Source organism: Thermobia domestica, chromosome 15 (assembly GCF_964235325.1).
Source record: "Thermobia domestica chromosome 15, izTheDome1.hap1.1, whole genome shotgun sequence".
NCBI lineage: Eukaryota > Metazoa > Arthropoda > Insecta > Zygentoma > Lepismatidae > Thermobia > Thermobia domestica.
Window position 1 is genome coordinate 100,301,707 of NC_137468.1, and position 18,010 is coordinate 100,319,716.

The window sequence follows — 18,010 nt, forward strand, 5'->3', positions numbered from 1 at the left end:
ATGCGAAAATTTTTCGACACATATTTTCAATACAACTCGATTTTCACTCTTTTCCGTCCGTTTTATCAAAAAAAGTAATGAAGCAAATGTTGTAGAGCACACAAAAATACACAAGAATATATCCTAGTTTTGTCCAAAAACTCAAGTCTGAATGGTTTAATAGAGCACGCAGTAAATGCGGCACCATGTGTAGTGCAGTATTTTTTTCTCCGGTTGTTATGTGCCTTTTTCATTTATATGAAAAGCAATCAAAATATTTGCACATGAAAGTACAAAACGATATCTTCACAAATTATAAGTTCGTTAGTTTCTTATGTACGAGAAAACCAAGTATGTGAGTATATTTATTTTCCCAAATATGGAAAAGAAAATTTGATAAGCTAGGTTCTGTAATAGTGCATGCCTGGCAACGCGTAAATTTGACAACAGCGTTAATACATGTTAGCGTTGTTGTATCTACAACGGTTCGAAGTTTTTGTTTGTAACTCTGTCTTTATATGCAGTTTCGACAGCGTTAAAAAAAACTTGACTAGTGAACAGTGTTTGGTGGGATCAGTGGTTTTGGCTTGAAAATGAGTACCAAACTGTGCTAATTTTCGTGTTGAATAGGGTTTACAATGGATATGATGGAGAGTGTTGTATGTGTGATATTCAAAGACCCGATATCCGAAAATGAAGCTGTGATCGTGACTAGAGGGTTAGAAACTATTCGCTCCATAAGCTTAATTCGAGATGACTTGCATAAGAGGTTAGTGGACAAAGAAAAAGTGACAGTGCATAATAAATGTAGGAAAGACTACAAACGTCGAATTAAGAAAGTTACAGATAAGGGACAAGATTTTAGCATAAACCTACGTAAAAGTGTCGATGCGTTTGATTTCAAGGCACACTGCTTGCTGTGTGGAAAACCAACCCAGTTTGCCGAATCGAGAAAACATTCCGAACGTTTTCTTGCAGTTAGTTGTGTTACTACATTACCATTTAAAGAAACTATCATTGCACAGCAAAAAGAAGAAATGACGAATGGGGAAGCGAAGTTCTTCTACGGGTCTGCTCTGTGATTGACTTTGTTGCAGTTGAAGCTAAGTATCACCAAAAATGTTTTTCTACGTTTGCAGCGAAAAATCAAAATAGTCCATCTGGGGTTATCACAGCAGGGGGCCTGAGTTGGAAAAGGATACAGCGTTTGCAAAACTGTGTGAATTCATGGAAAATGATGATGAGTGCCAATATCGTTTAGCCGACCTTCATCGGGTAATGAGTGAGTTGTCTCCTGGTGTAGAACTTTACAGTGAAAGGCGCCTGAAAGAAAGACTGCAGCAACATTTTGGCCCAAGAGTAATTTTCACACACATCAAAGGCAAATCGGGTGTCGTAGTGTCATTCAGAAGTGTAGTGAGCCGTGTACTAACGGACGAATGGTTTAAAAGAGTGGAAATCAATCTTTCGAATGAAAAGAAGAGAATAGTGCAAATGGCAGCAGAGATTATCAAAGAAGATATTTGTTCTGTTGTATACACGACTGATACATATCCATCAGCTGAAGACATTCGAAAACGGGGTGCTGACATGGTTCCACAAAATTTAAAACAGTAACAAAGAAGAAACATTACTGCAAATCACAAACAACACTGACCATAGCCCATGCAATTATATCAGAAGTACGGCCAAGATCATTCGTGTCACCAATTCAATTGGGTGTATCAGTTTATTTGCATAGAAGGTTTCGGTGCCGCTCAATTATCGACCTCTTCCATGCCATGGAATTGTGTTCATCTTACAGTGAAGCGATTAAGTATGAATCTTCAGTGACGGAACATGTCCCGACATTAATAGACGACAGAGCTTTCGTTCAGTATGTGTTCGATAACATAGATCACAACGTCAGCAGTGTTGACGGATATGGTAATTTTCATGTAATGGGTGGAATCGTCTGTGCAACGCCAGCTTCTTTCGTGAAAGTTGAAAATGAGGTTCAGTGCCTTCTTCCAACAATATCGGGAGGTTTGGTTACACAAAGATCAGGACGTATAACAAGCACTACAAAAGTGGACTCAAGCATTTTTCTATGGAGGATGTTAACATACTTAACATTAAGTCACAGAATGCTGAATTCGCTAGAAATATCGACTTGTTATGGATGTCTGGACCAAGTTGTAAAGTGTCAAATTTTGTAGGATGGAGCGGATTCATGGAAACAATAATGCAATCCGAGGAGTGTGTGGAAATATCTGATATACACCACTTCCAATAGTGAACCTCGAACCCAGTAACATGTCGACTATATATTCCTGTTTGGAGTTTGCATCGGAGCAGTGCAAGAAACAAAATCAGTCATCATGTATCGTAACATTTGACCATCCACTTTACGTTAAAGCTATGGACATCGTTTTAGCAGCAAATGTTGACAGCCCGCTCTCAAAAGTGATTGTGCGTCTTGGAGGATTCCATTTGTTAATGTCGTTCATGGGTACCGTTGGAAAAATATGGAAGGCAGTGGCTTACAAGAGCTTTGGCAGCAACTATTTGCGAAACACTCTGTAGTACATATGTTGACAGGACATTCTTACGCTAGAGCACTACGAGCTCACTTCTTAACTCAAAATGCTCTCTGCTTATTGCGTGTGACCAAAATCATTAACGATGAAGTGCTGTGTGAAGAAAGACTGAAAGAAGTTAAAGAAGATTATGAACTTTTATTCCAGGGGAGGAAGAAAGTAAATTATGTTCTACGCACCGATGCAGTGAGAAAGCTTATTTCATCGATTAAAACAGATTTAGAAGTAGAAGCTCTGAAAAGCAGGACAGGCAAACTATGGGTCCGGTACTTTGAGCAGGTAGAAATCATGCGTAATTTTGTTAGAGCAGAACGCACAGGGGATTGGGCACTGCACTTATTCAGCATACAAAAAAATGCTTCCCTATTTGCCGGTGGCCATATTAATTATGCGAAATTTGCTCACATGTATTTGCAGCAGATGACAAAGCTGAAATCATATTTGTCATCTTCCGACTATGAAGAATTCGTGAAGATGGGATTTTTCACTGTACGACGGAAATCGAAATTCTGGAGCGGAGTTTGGTCAGACTTAACCATTGAGCAGGTTTTGATGAAGAATATAAAGACGACCGGAGGTTTAACTCGTGGTCGTGATATATCCGACTCTGTTCTCGCACGCTGGATACATTCTATGCCGGCATCAATGAAGGTACTGGATGCTTTGGAAGATTTCGCAGGTGTAGCTATCGCAATATCACAACAGCATGTATAACTTGGACAAGCCTGCCAAAAAAGGGACTTAAGGCACATAGAAATATTCAAGGCAATGTGGTTACGAACGCATTCTCCTTTTGAGAAACCTCCCGATCTTCTAGTTTCTTTCCACAGTGGTGTTATATCAGACGAAACAGTGAACTGTGATTCAGCTTACGAGCAGGGAATTAAGACCTTAAAGAAGCTTGATGGGAAATCTTTTGCGGACATCAAGCTTCAACGGAAGAACAAGGTAGTCACTCTTGCACCAATGACGAATGCCATGGTTGTTCGGGGTGAATTGATTCCTGTGAATCCTAACCAGCTGTTCCATCGAATGGCATGCGTTGTTCGAAGTGAAGAGGAACTGGAAGGTTGTATGAACTACGAACTGGCATCGATGCCACCAGCACTCTTCGACGCAACTATGCTTAGGAAAGGCACAAAGTCAACTTTAAGAGGTGTTATGGAGAAAATATGCCCCCCATCTGAAACCTTTCCTGAAACTTCAAGCTTTGTTCTAGACGGAGGAGATTTACTGCATCGAGTTCACTGGCCAAGACCAGGGACTTTCAGTGATGTATGTCAGAGCTATGTTTCATTCATCAAAGCAAATTATAAAGGACAGGTTACGATAGTTTTTGATGGTTATACGGAATGTACAACAAAAGCCATAGAGCTCATGCGACGAAGACCACAACTTTCGTCTTCAGAAGTGCTGGTAGAGCTGCAAACTGAAGCAAGTACTTCACAGATTCAATTTTTAGGAAATGAGGCGAACAAGGCAAGCTTCATAGCGCTTCTAGGATCACAATTAAAAGAAAATGGAATTACTGTGATCAACGCTTCGGGTGATGCTGGCCGTCTCATAGTAGTTACTGCAATCGAACTGGGAAAAAGTGAGGAAAACCCTGTCATTGTGGGCACAGACACCGACTTGCTAGTACTTCTTATGGCACTTGCACCAACAAATAATAACATTCGGTTGCTTATACAGGGCTCGAAGTCGCACCCCCCAAAATTGTTCGAATCTACGAAATTGCAGCTGGCCCTGGGTGACATGTATAATCATATGTTTTTCCTTCACGCAATATCTGGCTGTGACACCACATCGGCACCTTTCAAAAGAGGAAAAATCGCCTTTAAGACACTGGAATAATCTCCAAACCTTCGCAAGAAAGTGGACATTTTTAATAAGGAGAATGCAGCAGTTGATGAGATCGTGACGGCTGGTGAAGAATTTCTTGTCGCTATGTACGGTGGAAAAATTTCCGATGGGCTTAACAAAACTCGATATAAGTGCTACGTCAGGACTGTTGTTAAACAGAAAATAGGTGCAACATTCGATTTAGCAACCCTTCCTCCAACATCAGCAGCAGCGAACCAACATTGCTTAAGAGTGTATCATCAGGTTCAGGAATGGCGTGGTGTGTCCCTTCCTCCAGTCGAATGGGGCTGGAAGTAAAACAGTAATGGTGAGTTAATACCTGTCCCTAGCACTCAACCTCCAGCTCCAGATATGCTGATGAACCTTGTAAGCTGCAATTGCCACGTAAGGTGTGAAAAATATTGTGGTTGTCGGAAAGATGGACTTCGATGCTCACCATTTTGCAGAACTGTGCAATTGAGGGATGTACAAATCAAGAGGATACTGCAGATTCAATGATCTATGAAGAAGAACATGAAGACCTGACCGATAACGAAATGCCGAACCTGATATCAACCGCAAGCAAGCGACGTGGATGCTCTAAATCCGTAGGTTCCTTCAAAAGAAAATGCTCGAAGTAAAATATTTGGAAGTATTGCCCATCTGGAAGTTCTTTTGTTACATTCTTGTGCAGCAACTAACTAAGGCTAAGCAAGTGACACTGCGTTTACTGCGCGCTCTATTAAACCATTCAGACTTGAGTTTTTGGACAAAACTAGGATATATTCTTGTGTATTTTTGTGTGCTCTACAACATTTGCTTCATTACTTTTTTTGATAAAACGGACGGAAAAGAGAGAAAATCGAGTTGTATTGGAAATATGTGTCGAAAAATTTTCGCATTTATAACTTTTATATACTTTGTTTACATAGATTTCCAATTAAAGGTTTAAATGTTGTTTTCAGTGAATAGTCTGGAGTGTCTGCGATAACCTCGCGCAAACCGCACATCAATATCTCTCTTGTGTCCGATGTTATGGCCTTCAAAAGGAACCTAAGTAAAAAAAATTTCAATGGCGGCCATTTTCCAAGATGGCGGCATGTTGCCCAGGTGGGATTTTTTGGGATTTTGAGTATGTTAATCAGGGGTATCCAAAGAACACATCCACAAATTTTCAGCTTGTTATACTATTTTTCCGCACTTCGAACTAATTTTCCTATACTATATAGTTCATCCGTTAACACACAACGTGTTTCACTTTTCCATAATTCAGAAGTCCCTCATGACTATATGGTTAACGTACGCGACTTTTAGCGTGGGAGACGGTTCGATTCTCAGTGAGAGCTGTAGGTCCACATCACATATATAGCCTAGCTGCGGAATCCAATCCAACCAACTTTTCCTAAATTCCTATGTCGGCATGTATTACTTTCTTTTCCTGTCTTTCATTGGATAAGAAAGCAATACATGTCGTAAGTAGTTAGCTGATGTGCTTCGAGGCTGTAACATCACAAATACCGGTTAGTACAATGTTTCATATGGAGGCCCGTATTCCGTCTTTTTGTTTGTATTCAGTATAGATCTAAACACTACGGCCGCATCCGCTTACATTAAGCAATAGCAACAAGGTGGGGTGTACAGAACCAAATGCACGGATTACGCTGGCAGCGAATATCCTTAGCTCCCTCTACCGTCGGAACGAGGAGACTCGGTTGCTCTATTGTACAATCCGCGGCAAAAAACCTGCAACATGAGGATGTAAGTTTATTGTGAAACTACGCCTAACAGCACAGGGAATGAACATAACGACTAAGTGGAACAAATCACTCCAGGATAAACTTCTACCTCCTCCCGTGCACACTTATTTTGGAGCAAAAGACTTCGTCATTTCACAATAAACTTATATGCTCATGTTGCAGGTTTTTTGCCGCGGATTGTACCAACGTTGTTTTCAGTGTTACGCAATCAACGTCAACGTCATCTCCCTTAAATTACCGTCTCGTGGACAGTTTTTATTTATTTATTTATTTATTTACTTTTTCTTGCTTAAATACGGGCCTGCTCATACAAATAATCTTGCAAAATTTTGTTATTTCACGGAACATCCTGTATAAAATGGTAATAAGAACCATAGTTAGATCTAAAGGTAGTGCTTAAGAGTATAGTGTATATCAATTTACCTTCTCCTCTCAGGTCCGCAATCCCTTGAAAGACTTATGTTTGGACGTTCTTGGAAGAGAAGATGGCGATAACGAATTTGATCTTGCGGTTTATGATTGTTCTTTGTCACAACTGCAAAGTGAGGTAATAATGAGAAGAAAGAGGAATGCACAATCCTTATTTTTGTTCTTTGTTAGTCATTAATATTGTAAAGTAGCATAATGCAATTTATAATTTTTAGGTACGTGTCAAGTACCCCAACTTATGTCTAGACAATCTCCAGCGTAAAGAAAATGCATATCTAGGAGTGTATTTATGTCATAATCGGCTATACTCAAGTCAGGTAAGGTGTTATTTGATATTTTACATTGAAGCTTGGTTAATAGAAATGTCTGCCAATAATTTATACAGGGTATATAATTTATTTATTTTTATTTATTTATTTTTTTTTCAAGTGTTAAGTTGGAAAATGGTGATTGAATAGTCACCGTAGGAAAAAGAAAGTATCAGTTTACTTTCTTGGCCACAAGGTAACATATTACTTAAACAGTCATCTTTAATATACAGGGATGGGACTATGTTCTGTCACTGATAAAACTACTTTCTGCTTCATGTCGAGAAAGAAATATGTTGTATGTAAACTATGAAACTTCTATTCAACTTCAATCAGATACAAATATTACTTATAACATATTCATACTTAGTAGTTGATCAGTACAGAGCGTTTTTCGATCTATAGTGACGATTTTGGCAGGTAACCATCTGGCGCGAATTGAATAACGTCACTGGTCACGTAGATACCTTAAATGTTCATGTTGAAGAATGCTACCGAAAATTGATTCCCACTGGGAAGGCTGGAGTCACTGTGCCGAGGAATGGATACCACATGTGTTTAAAAGGGGCAGGAAGAGCAAGGAGTGGGGCAATTCTAGCAAGGCAAAAACAAGTGAACTCATGTTCTGCTACAAGTCATACCAGCTACTATGTAAAAAGTACAGGCTCTCGTCATAGAGAACTAAGGTACACAGAGACGTACGTATTGCAAATATTTTCCAAAACAGTTCGCACATCATAATTCATGATCCTGCATTGAGAAGCGTCGAAAAGACTACTTCAAAAACGCTGCCAAAATACATTGCAGAACGTCACATCCATTGAAATGAAAATGGAAAGAAATTTGTAGTTTTACGTAACGCGGTTGTGCTCTATAGACTGAAGAGACGGATGTTTAATGAATGGAAATAATTAGGAAGGAACTGGTGGAAGGAAATCAGAAAACCCGCAGATACTCAGACACGATATTGTCCACCGAAGACCCACATGGGCTGGGATCAAACTAGGGACCCACTCATACCACAGATGAACGCTCTGCCCTGAATTATCGTGTCCCCATTCGACGGCTGCACCGATCTTTATGTAGAGAGCAACAGACGTAAATGAAGTAAAATCTTTAAGGTTAACCTCCCACGATTATGCCCTTTAGACTAAGGGAGACAGGTGGGTAAGGCAAGTAGATGATGATGGAAGAATTGATGGAATGAGATCGTGGGAGGAAACGGGAGTACCCCAAGAAAACTCACGGACACGATGTTATTCACCACAAATTTACTTGGCCGGGGATCGAACCAGGGACTCCACGCAACAGATGGAAATACTTGGTCACACTGGACGAGGGATATATGTACCCGAAATGATTAAGAGGCTACATGCAATTCTGTGGGGAAAAAATATGTCATGATAAGACTTCCAATGATACTACTGTGAATATAGGAGAAGTTTTCATAAAGTTTAATGACCACTACTGGTTTCTGTTATACTGAGAAGTTAAACCTACATATTGCCACCAAAAATGCCAAGATGAGTTCCAATTATTATCAGACTGACGACTTGACACCGATTTATATTTATGACATTCCTCGTCTGTATCGGGCATGGTAGTATCAAGACAGGGCGTCAAGCTATGCCTATCAATCGATGTTCCTCTTCATTCAACAAATAGCAGAAACTGGTATTCATATCTTGCCTTCACTCACGTTCCAATGAAATCTCTGGATTTCTCACCGATGAACTATTGCGCCTTCGGTCCTCTCAAATGGACCTTGACACAGTGGAGACACCACACCATTGACAGCCTGTGGAAAGACTGTGAAGAGGATTGGTTACGATTGATCATGTCTACACTGCGTGCCAGTATCCTCCAGTGGAAACCTCTATGGCGGACGATACCCATAAAGTAAAGTTACCAAATAGCACATCATCGTGAAATTTCTTGAGGAAGGTGCATATCGAAATCGTCACTGTAGATGGGAAACAATCTGAAGTTACTGAATTAATCACATTATCATATAACTGTAATTTTATATAAAGTGATGTGCTAACAAACGATAAAACATTTTTTTAATCATAAATGAAAAGATAATACATTTTTCATACCAAGCAAAACTACAGATTTTCATCACTTCTGAGCTTTATATTTGTTCTGTTGCTAGGTAGAATAAATATTCCATCAATAGACAAATTTTCTTGAATAATATGAAATCAACAACAAAAGGTAACTGTAGTAACAGTAAAAAGACTAATTGATAATACGTTACGTAATTATTTTTGGTTTCCCATGAGAAAACTAAATAATACTAAATCATTTAAATAATACAGTGAAATCTCGGAATTATGAACATCGATGAACATGATCATTTGACTGTAAATGAAAGGTGTGGTTACAGAAAGGTTGCTTGAATTTCTCACTTTATGCGCATACAGTAAATACATTAGTTGTAAATGTAGATCAATATCAAATATTGTATTCAGTTTTCGAATTACTGGGGGGCGAGGGGAAAATCCCCCTCTGTTCCGAAACAAAAAAAGGTATCGCTGAGGAATGTGCCTTAATCGGGGGGTATTGCATGTGTGGTGGTTTTCTTCTTAAGTAAATGTAATCACTCTGTAAAAATCTCTTCATTTCGTACAGAAAATGAAATGAAATCTTTCAATTTTACGTTCCACAATTATGCCGGATACGGCAAAGGAGATGGTGATTATGAGGAACGAATGAAATTGTGGAATGAAGAAGGTGGAAGGAAACGGGGCGGTGTTTGTCTACCACAAAGCCCACTTGACGCGAGCTGGTTTGAACCAGAGACCCCACGCACTAGAGGTAAAGCTGTACCATTAAACCATCACGGCCCCTAGTTTCATACTGACTGCACCAAAAGTAAAAGTAACGCAGTAAGAGTATGTAGCTTGACGTTGAGCGTGCAACTTATGTGTGGTAATACACGAGGTCATTCATTGCCTTATGAAAAACATACATTTTGTGATTAAGGGTATTTTTGTCCGTGTTTGTATGGAGGCCTCAGTGAAGGGAAGTTTTACTGTATTAAAATTATATATAACGCAAATTCATTTTTAAAACGCTAAAGACCTTTAGAAAGTCTTGGAGAAAAAATAGTAAAATTAAACCATTAAACCTCTGTTCACTTCAAAGAAGAAAAACAAAATACTTCCCTTATAAAATCACTGAAATAAAAAAGAAAGATGGCGGAGATATTCAACCATCTTAAACCTTAACAGCTTCTATAAAGTATTGTTTGTACACATAAATAAACTGACAAATTTCAATTAATGTGTATCTTAATACTTTTTAAATTGTCTGTTTATAGTTAGTGTTGCTTGTGTAGAAAAAGAAAATCTCCAATACGAATTTATTCCCAAACTAATGATATTTTACGCAGTCTGTATCACAAATTGTGTTTCATGGAATATTGGATTGAAACTGATGTAGATCCATTGAACAGTATAATGTTCTTGGATACCTCTTCTCCCTAATATTGTTGTAAAATATTCGGTGTTTTTATGTTGCATTCGATATAGTTCTTATGGTGTTAGTGTAACTACGAATCATTTTGTTCTAAATGATTTGGCAAGTATTTCTTGTCTCAGCAAATACTTACTGCTCCTTTCTGTTTGCTTGTTAACTTGCAGCAATCAAAAACCTTCTAGAAAATGTTTGTTTAAGAGTGCTGCAAAATCGTTTTTCTGTTTTTAATATTTTGTTCCCTTTATTTTGTGGTTACAGTACTTTTCTTTAAGTGACATAGGCGAACTTCGAAGAGAAGAAACTTGCGCTGATGTGCCAGTTCCCCCAGTGACATCGAAAGAAAAGGTCAAAATGTACAAGTGCCATGGACAGAAAGGAAACCAATTATGGAAAGCATTAAAGGTATGCTTTTTGTTGTTAAAATTCAAACAAGAGATAAAACTTTATGTAGAATAGTACTACAGCAACAAGACGAGAAACGGGAATATAATTGCTTATTAGTAATCACTTTTTGAAAGTTTCTTCTGTGCTTCCGATTCTCAAGCCTAAGTTCGATTTCCATTGAGGGCAAAGTATTTCTGTATTTAATTACATCGTGTATTAATTGTAGAGGCACTTCTATTAAGAAGTAACGAGCTTGAGTTTAGAAAGGAAGAAATAAGTATAATTGCAGTCAGTGCTGGCAGCACATTAACTAGCTAACAAGTCGTCTGGCTAGCCAGAATTTGTCTTGTCCTGGGTTATAATGCTGTGGAGTTAATTATACATGTGTATAAGGTACTTCAAGTTAAAGATAGCTACAGCTTTGGTCATGTTTACGTTTTCATTACTTACTACACACCATCCACACAAATAAGTGCAGAATAATTTTCTCCATCATTTTCCTCGCAGAAGTGCCTTCAGCTGAGAGGCACATAAGTACATTCTTTTAAGTTCTTTTCATCGCAAGGGGACTAGAAGTTGATCAATTATCTTCCCGTGAAAATTGTACTATAGATCCGTATGCTGAAGCCTCGTTCATTGTTTGAAGGGACACGATAAACAAGTTATTCTTCTTTCCTTGTGCAATTACTTGTAAATTTTTCGCTTTGTTTGATTTAGATTAAGTATTATATAGGCTAGTAAATTTTGTAAAAAAACACTGTTCAGTGTTTCCCTGCACATTTTTTTCTTTAAGTAAAACTGTGCAAAGAGATTTTTATTATTATTATGGTGCACGTGATCGCAAATTTGTGCCCTGTATGAGTGTAACATATTAATAAAAACCCGAGTAGGTTTTTTTTTATTTTTTTTATTATTATTATTATTAAGTAAGGTGGATTTTATTACGTCTATTATGAATGAATAAACAGTTGTTAGATTTAAAACATTTTATTATACAAAACAGCTACAAAATGATTGCATAGTACAAGGTTTCTATTTAAAACTGTATTTATTTACATTTTTGTCAGTAGTATGAACTTCAGGATATTTCCTTACAGAAACTGCAAATTTTCTGCAAGTGTAGTCAAAATTCATAGTGATTTATAATTCAGTTGTCATTAAATCAAAATTACAAATTACATCGATTCGTATCATCAGACGCATTTGTTTTTGATGTAGGAAAAATGAGTTCTGAGTAAGCATTACATGCTGGAATACTGAAGGAACGAAGAATAAAATGCGTTTTTAAAAAGAAAAGTGAGCGGATCATGTTCGTACTTACGAAAAAGTCTGACTTCCGTTTTATGAAGACGTTTACATTACATTTTTAAAATTTTGTTACGTTGTGAAAATTGACTATAAGATTAGGAGTTATAGTTCTAAGGGTAAACATATATTGATGTTTTTGAAGTTTTAGTATATATTTCTTATGATTTTTGATACTTATTAAGGGAATTCTTTTTGTTTTGCAGACTGGTCATCTATTGCATGTGGCAAGTGGCAGATGTCTGGATTCCTTTGGACTGCAAAGCGAACAGGATGTTTATGTTACAGAGTGCAGTAACAGTCCAACGCAGGTGTGGTTGTTTGACCATTACGTCAGCAATCTTACCAATTCATATTCATATTAAGAGAAATAAGACTGAATGATTGGAGGAATGTACTTCACGTGTTTAATAACTATGGTGACAAGTTCCATGCAATAAACAGTGTTGTATATATATCAACTGGTGCCTCAGATGTATCAATGTTAATATCCAACAAAACATAAAGCCTCATAAATCACGAAATAAAAATTTAGTCATTTTCATTTAAGTAACAGGGCTACCTAATTGACGGCAGCTGTATTGCTCAGGGGTGTCCATTTAATTGTCAAATATAGTGTAGAGGTAACTATTGGAAATACAGAACAAGGTGTAAGTGAAATAAAGTTATTCTTTAATTCTTAATTTGGTGATTAATGTTGACAATCAACGATAACATCCATTGGTATATGTCGTATTTATTTGTGAGTTTGCAGTCATATTGCGATCGGTGCGATTTTTTTTAGTATATTTTTTTATTATTTTATTGCTTTTTGTTTTTGCATTGTCATCACATATTCGGGAAGAAGTTCATGTACTTTGTGGATCATTTTGTACTAATACTAAATATATTTCTAAATATTTTTCAAATGATGTTGTTTTGTTTCCGTTAGATAAGATTTTTTTACATGTTTTTCTTCAACTTTGGTTCAACCGTGTCCTCGAACCTTGCTACCTTAATTTAAATTATTCCCTGACGTTAAACAATAATGGGTGACAATAAATTATTCCATTATTACTTGTATGTATTTCTTTATATTTGTATATTTCTTAAAAGATAGATCTCTTGTTTGAATTGGAAGAACCTTTTCGTTTGAAATGACCTTTACTCTTGAGTTAAGCGGGATTATCCAGTACGTTGGGGGACAACATTCACAAGTTCGAACAAAATTTCAGATTTTCATGATTTTTTAGAACACGCCTGAAAAATAAAGTATTAAATATTTTTTTTAAGTGGTATTTAAACAAAATAAAACAGATCGCACAAATTATATATATATATATATATATATATATATATATATATATATATATATATATATATATATATATATATATATATATATAAACATGTTTTCTTGCATGATTAAAAGAAAAGTACGGGGAGCGCTCTCATATACAGTGAATTTATAAATTACTCAGTTCGCATTTAAATCAAGTGGCGTTGTATGATAGCGCTCCCTTTTCAGTCATGGACATTTCTAAATACTTTTTTTAGGTAATTTTCTTGAAAACAGATTTCTTTTTTAGCACGATTTATTTTGTTGGTTAAATTTCTTCTAAAGAAAGCATTTTCTTTTTAAATATATGCACATGTATTGAGCGTGGTAGTGCCACACGAAATGTCAGTATGTACTAGCAAGTAGAAGTTCTCGTAGCTTGGTAATCCACAAATTACCGTAGATTCATGAATTAGTGACAGTTTGTGTACGTCAGTGTTTTGAATTCGAAAGACATGCATTCGGGAAATCAAGTAAAGAAGTTTTTTTTTTTTTTTTTTTTTTTTTTTTTTTTTTTTTTTTTGTAAGAATTTGTAGAATAAAGAAATGCGGTGATATTTGTAGTGAAAAATATCCTTCGTTCTATGGGATGATGCAAGTTTTACTGTGTCTTTTGACTTCACCAAAAGAACAGATAAAAGATCCGCATCAAGTGAACCTTGAAACGATAAAGATTCTAAACTGTATTCTTGTCTATTGCAATATTCACGTCGTGAAGAAACTACATCTAAGAGCAGAATTCTTTATCTTAAGAAGTACAAAACTGCATCATTTTTACACAACAAGCACACGATAGACTTGTGGAGTTTTTTTCTTTCTTTCTTTCTTTCTTTCTTTCTTCAGTAACACTTCTCGCAAATTATGTTTTCAAACAGAACAAAAGTGGACGTTTTCATAGCGAAAAGAAAACACGTTTCTGATATCCAGATCGAACGACTTATAGTGTACTTTAAAACTGACACATGTGCCTTTTAAATACAAATGTTGTCACATTAAACAAAATGTCCGTGTAAGAAATGACGCCATCTAACAGCAATCCCGCAAGTCATATGTATACACTTAATAGTCCTGGGCCCAGCCCCCGTAAAAATTTTTAGGTCCGGAGAGTTTGATTGCTGGAATGAGTTATACAGTGACCAAATATAATTAAAATTCTAGGTAGACATCTGGTATCCTATTCATTCTCTCTGGACAGCCGTTTTCCAAAATGCCCGCCGCTCATATGTAATCGTTTGTATATCTCGTGAACCAAGGTACTTAAAAAAGGTGATTTTGGTGTCAAAGTATATGTTTTCGAGGTCGCTGAATTCAAATATGGCATCATCAGTAATGTCACTTAGAAAACTTACTAGCTGGCAACACTGTTGTCTTTAACGGCCAACTATAAAAAGCTACTGATGCATATTGCACAAGGATATAGCGTGTCCCTTCCAGGACTACAGAAAACCAATTTTTGCTGGTAGTTGACATCACAGAAAAATAGAGCCAAGCAATGGACTTATTCAAATGCCTGTAAGGCAGCCACTTATTGGTCTAAAGAGTTCTAACAAGAAGCAGGATGTACAGGAAAGGACAGACGTTCCAAGCGTTTACGGTTTAGGTCCAGGGAACGAAACGTATTCTCAAGGGAGGGGGGGGGGGAGCGACAGAATTAAAAAAATGCACACATTATCAATGAAAAACTGAGTTTTGACCAATTGTTTCCAGACAACTATACATACAAGGATGTAGCTACAAAATGTCCTACAAAATGTTCCTTGGAAATCTCCCGTAAGATTCCATTTGTAATATGTCCGTACTGTGCATAACTACGTAAGGACAAGGGAGCAAACCCCTGTTTTTTGTTAATTCTTTAGTTTCCGGCGCTATAACCCCGTATGGGCCAGATAAAATTAAAATTTACTATAGCCTGTAAAATTGTTTTGGCACGGAGAGTTTGATTGCTGGAATGAGTTATTCAGTGACCAAATAAAATAAAATCCTAGGTAGACATCTAATATCCCGTTGATTCCATCTTGGCAACCATTTTCAATATGGCGGTTGATATAACACCCACCAGATTATCATTGGAGCCACTTACACTTGGTGAATGACTTTAAAAAATCCTTTTTTTTTTTTTTTTTTTCAATCATATGAAATTATTTTTAAACTAATTTTAAACGTAGTACACTGTTTTTGGAAATTAATACTACCAAGACACTATACCATAAGGGCAAATACGAATCAAATATTTTAGTTTATGTAGGTAAAGAGCGAATGATAATACTGGGTGTAAAATTCTATAATTTATAAGAAATAGTAAAAATCGTATGTACAAAATATTTCACTGGATACAAATATATTTCTAACGTATAATTATGATTGTTTTATTCATTATCAATCTTCTTTGTATAATGTAGTTTTTATGTTATCTCTGTCATGAAGCAGTTTGTTTGCTTATCAAAATTTTTACTTTGCACTTATTATTTGTTATTACATTGTGCATTGTAAAATACACTTCTACAAGGACATCGATAATTGTTACACAAGTTCCATTCACATTTTCGAATCACATCATTTGACAACGGGTTCATCAATTTTATTGGTCGCAAAACACCATTCAATTCAGTCCAACCAAAAGTATACGGATCCAGTTCCGGAAACTATGTTTCTAATATGGTAAGACCTTTTCTAATTGAATAATAGGCACGGAGAATGTGACCTTGGATTGACTTTGAAGTTGGGGGTAATTTTGCAGGCGGAACATTTTTTATGTATTCTTCATATCTTAGTTCGTTAAAAGTTGAGCATTTTGTGCTAGGTTTCCAAACGCGCCCTAGGTATTTCTCAACAGCAGAGACTCCGATTGTGTTGTCCTCTGTCTCTACAAACTTCTGTAAATACATTGTAGGTTCCGCGCGCATAGCACCTTTCTTGGTTCCAATTTTGTTAACTTCATCATTGCCTGTGAGTATACGAGCTTTTATAAGATTGTTGCAGAAAAGTGAACCAAATTTGGAGAATAGCGTGTGAAGAGGTAAGAAACGTCGTTTTTCGCCAGTACCATAGCTTACCCAATCTTCTTGCAAACCTAAGAGCAAAAACTTCTCGACAAAGCGAAGAAGGAATGCAACAACATCGGCGTCATTTGAAAGAACAACTACTCTCTTCTTTCCGTGAATTATTGCCCAGTATGTGTGAAGTACAATACACAGGTCTGCTTCTTCCCCGTTACTGTTAAGATCTTGTACAATTGAGGTTTCATGATTAGAGATTTGGGTTGCTTGTAGCTCATCACCATCATTAAGTATTCTACCAATAATACAGTAGGACCCTTAGTCATCATTGTTGAGTCTTGTAACATGAAATCTCGCGCAAACATTTGCAGTTTTATCTTATTTTCCGTTGACGCCCAGAACTTATCTAATTGAATAGGAATGAGGGTTGAAGAGTCGATATATATCATTTCGATTGTTGAACAATCCGATGATCTCCTTATCCGCTCCAATTGTTTCACTGATAAGGGAAAATAGTTGTCGAGAACAATATGCAACTCTTGGGCATCACAAGTGGACATCACTGTCTGCAGAAAGCGGTGCATCACCTCTCCGGAGTGTTTCAGTGATGACATTTTAATGGTTCGCAACTGAGCCATGAAGTCGACGATCAAAACTGTTGGAAGATGGGATGTTTTGGTAATCGTTTTTTTGGGTCGATTGGAGTTTGCTTTCTAGCTTCGACACCAAAACGTATCTTTGTGGTTTCGTTTATGCGATTCCTTCGAAAAGTGCGTTTGTGTCGAACAGGACATGTGAAAGAATATCTTGCATAGGCACACCTCGCTCTTTCGCCACATCAATGTCTCTCTGAGCTTTAGCTAACTGCTTGTTGGATATCATATCAACATCCCCAACATTAGAAGCATGTGCTCTTGAGCAAAGTGGGCAAACTGACGCGAGATAGTGTCAGTGAGATTTTTTTACTTTTTAGTACAAATCTCTCCTTCCAAGTTGGTTGTAATTCTCTTCTCCTTCCGCCAAAACATTTAACAAGCGACGTGCAATTTCTTCGTGTACGTACTGTCTAGTTAGAAAGTTGTGCAGCTTTACTGGATGCTGCTGGTAATCAAATGGATTGCCTTACTGAATCACAAAATTTAGCGAACGCTTAACTTGCACACCAAAATTTTCACCTCTTTTCCCGATCAAGTCACGATGAAGTACAGTTTCTTGGTGACCCATTAAATGAGAATTTGTCAGTTCTCTAAATATATTGGTTATTTCCAGAATTTCATGATACACAACTGCCATTTAGCAACGTATTCCACTTTTCTTGTTTGCCCAACAATCCCTTTCGAGCTTTTTTTGGGATCTATGGATAGTCTGCTCAAGTTTCATATCCGGAAAGACTGCATTGAAGGAACTGTTCTTGTCTTTCACAACGAAATGTCCATCTTTAAACTTGCTGTAAAGATACGGCAATTTCATTTCTAGGTTTCTGGCCATTTCCAGGTACCACGAAGCATATCGCAGAAAATTGGTGCAATCGAGCTCGTGAAACACTGGCAACAGCTGTTTAACAGTGGTGGGTCTGAATATGATCTCTTTCTCTTAAGGCATTTTGACACGATTTTGCTAGCTCTATCTG

At 37.0% G+C, this 18,010-nt stretch overlaps 1 protein-coding gene across 2 annotated transcripts in view; it reads left to right on the forward strand.

Annotated features, from left to right (window-relative positions):
* Window positions 1-12,974, forward strand: part of Pgant1 (Polypeptide N-Acetylgalactosaminyltransferase 1) — a 70,315-nt gene extending 57,341 nt beyond the window's left edge. The window contains exons 8-10 of one of the 2 annotated variants that reach the window (XM_081739996.1): window positions 6,594-6,704; window positions 10,636-10,779; window positions 12,273-12,974. In XM_081739996.1, the coding sequence (XP_081596122.1) occupies window positions 6,594-6,704; window positions 10,636-10,779; window positions 12,273-12,431 (414 nt within the window). In that variant the 3' untranslated portion in view covers window positions 12,432-12,974. Of the gene's footprint in view, window positions 1-6,593; window positions 6,705-6,801; window positions 6,904-10,635; window positions 10,780-12,272 lie in introns of both variants that reach the window. The other variant, XM_081739997.1, reaches the window with a different exon arrangement.
* The last annotated feature ends 5,036 nt before the right edge of the window (window positions 12,975-18,010 follow it).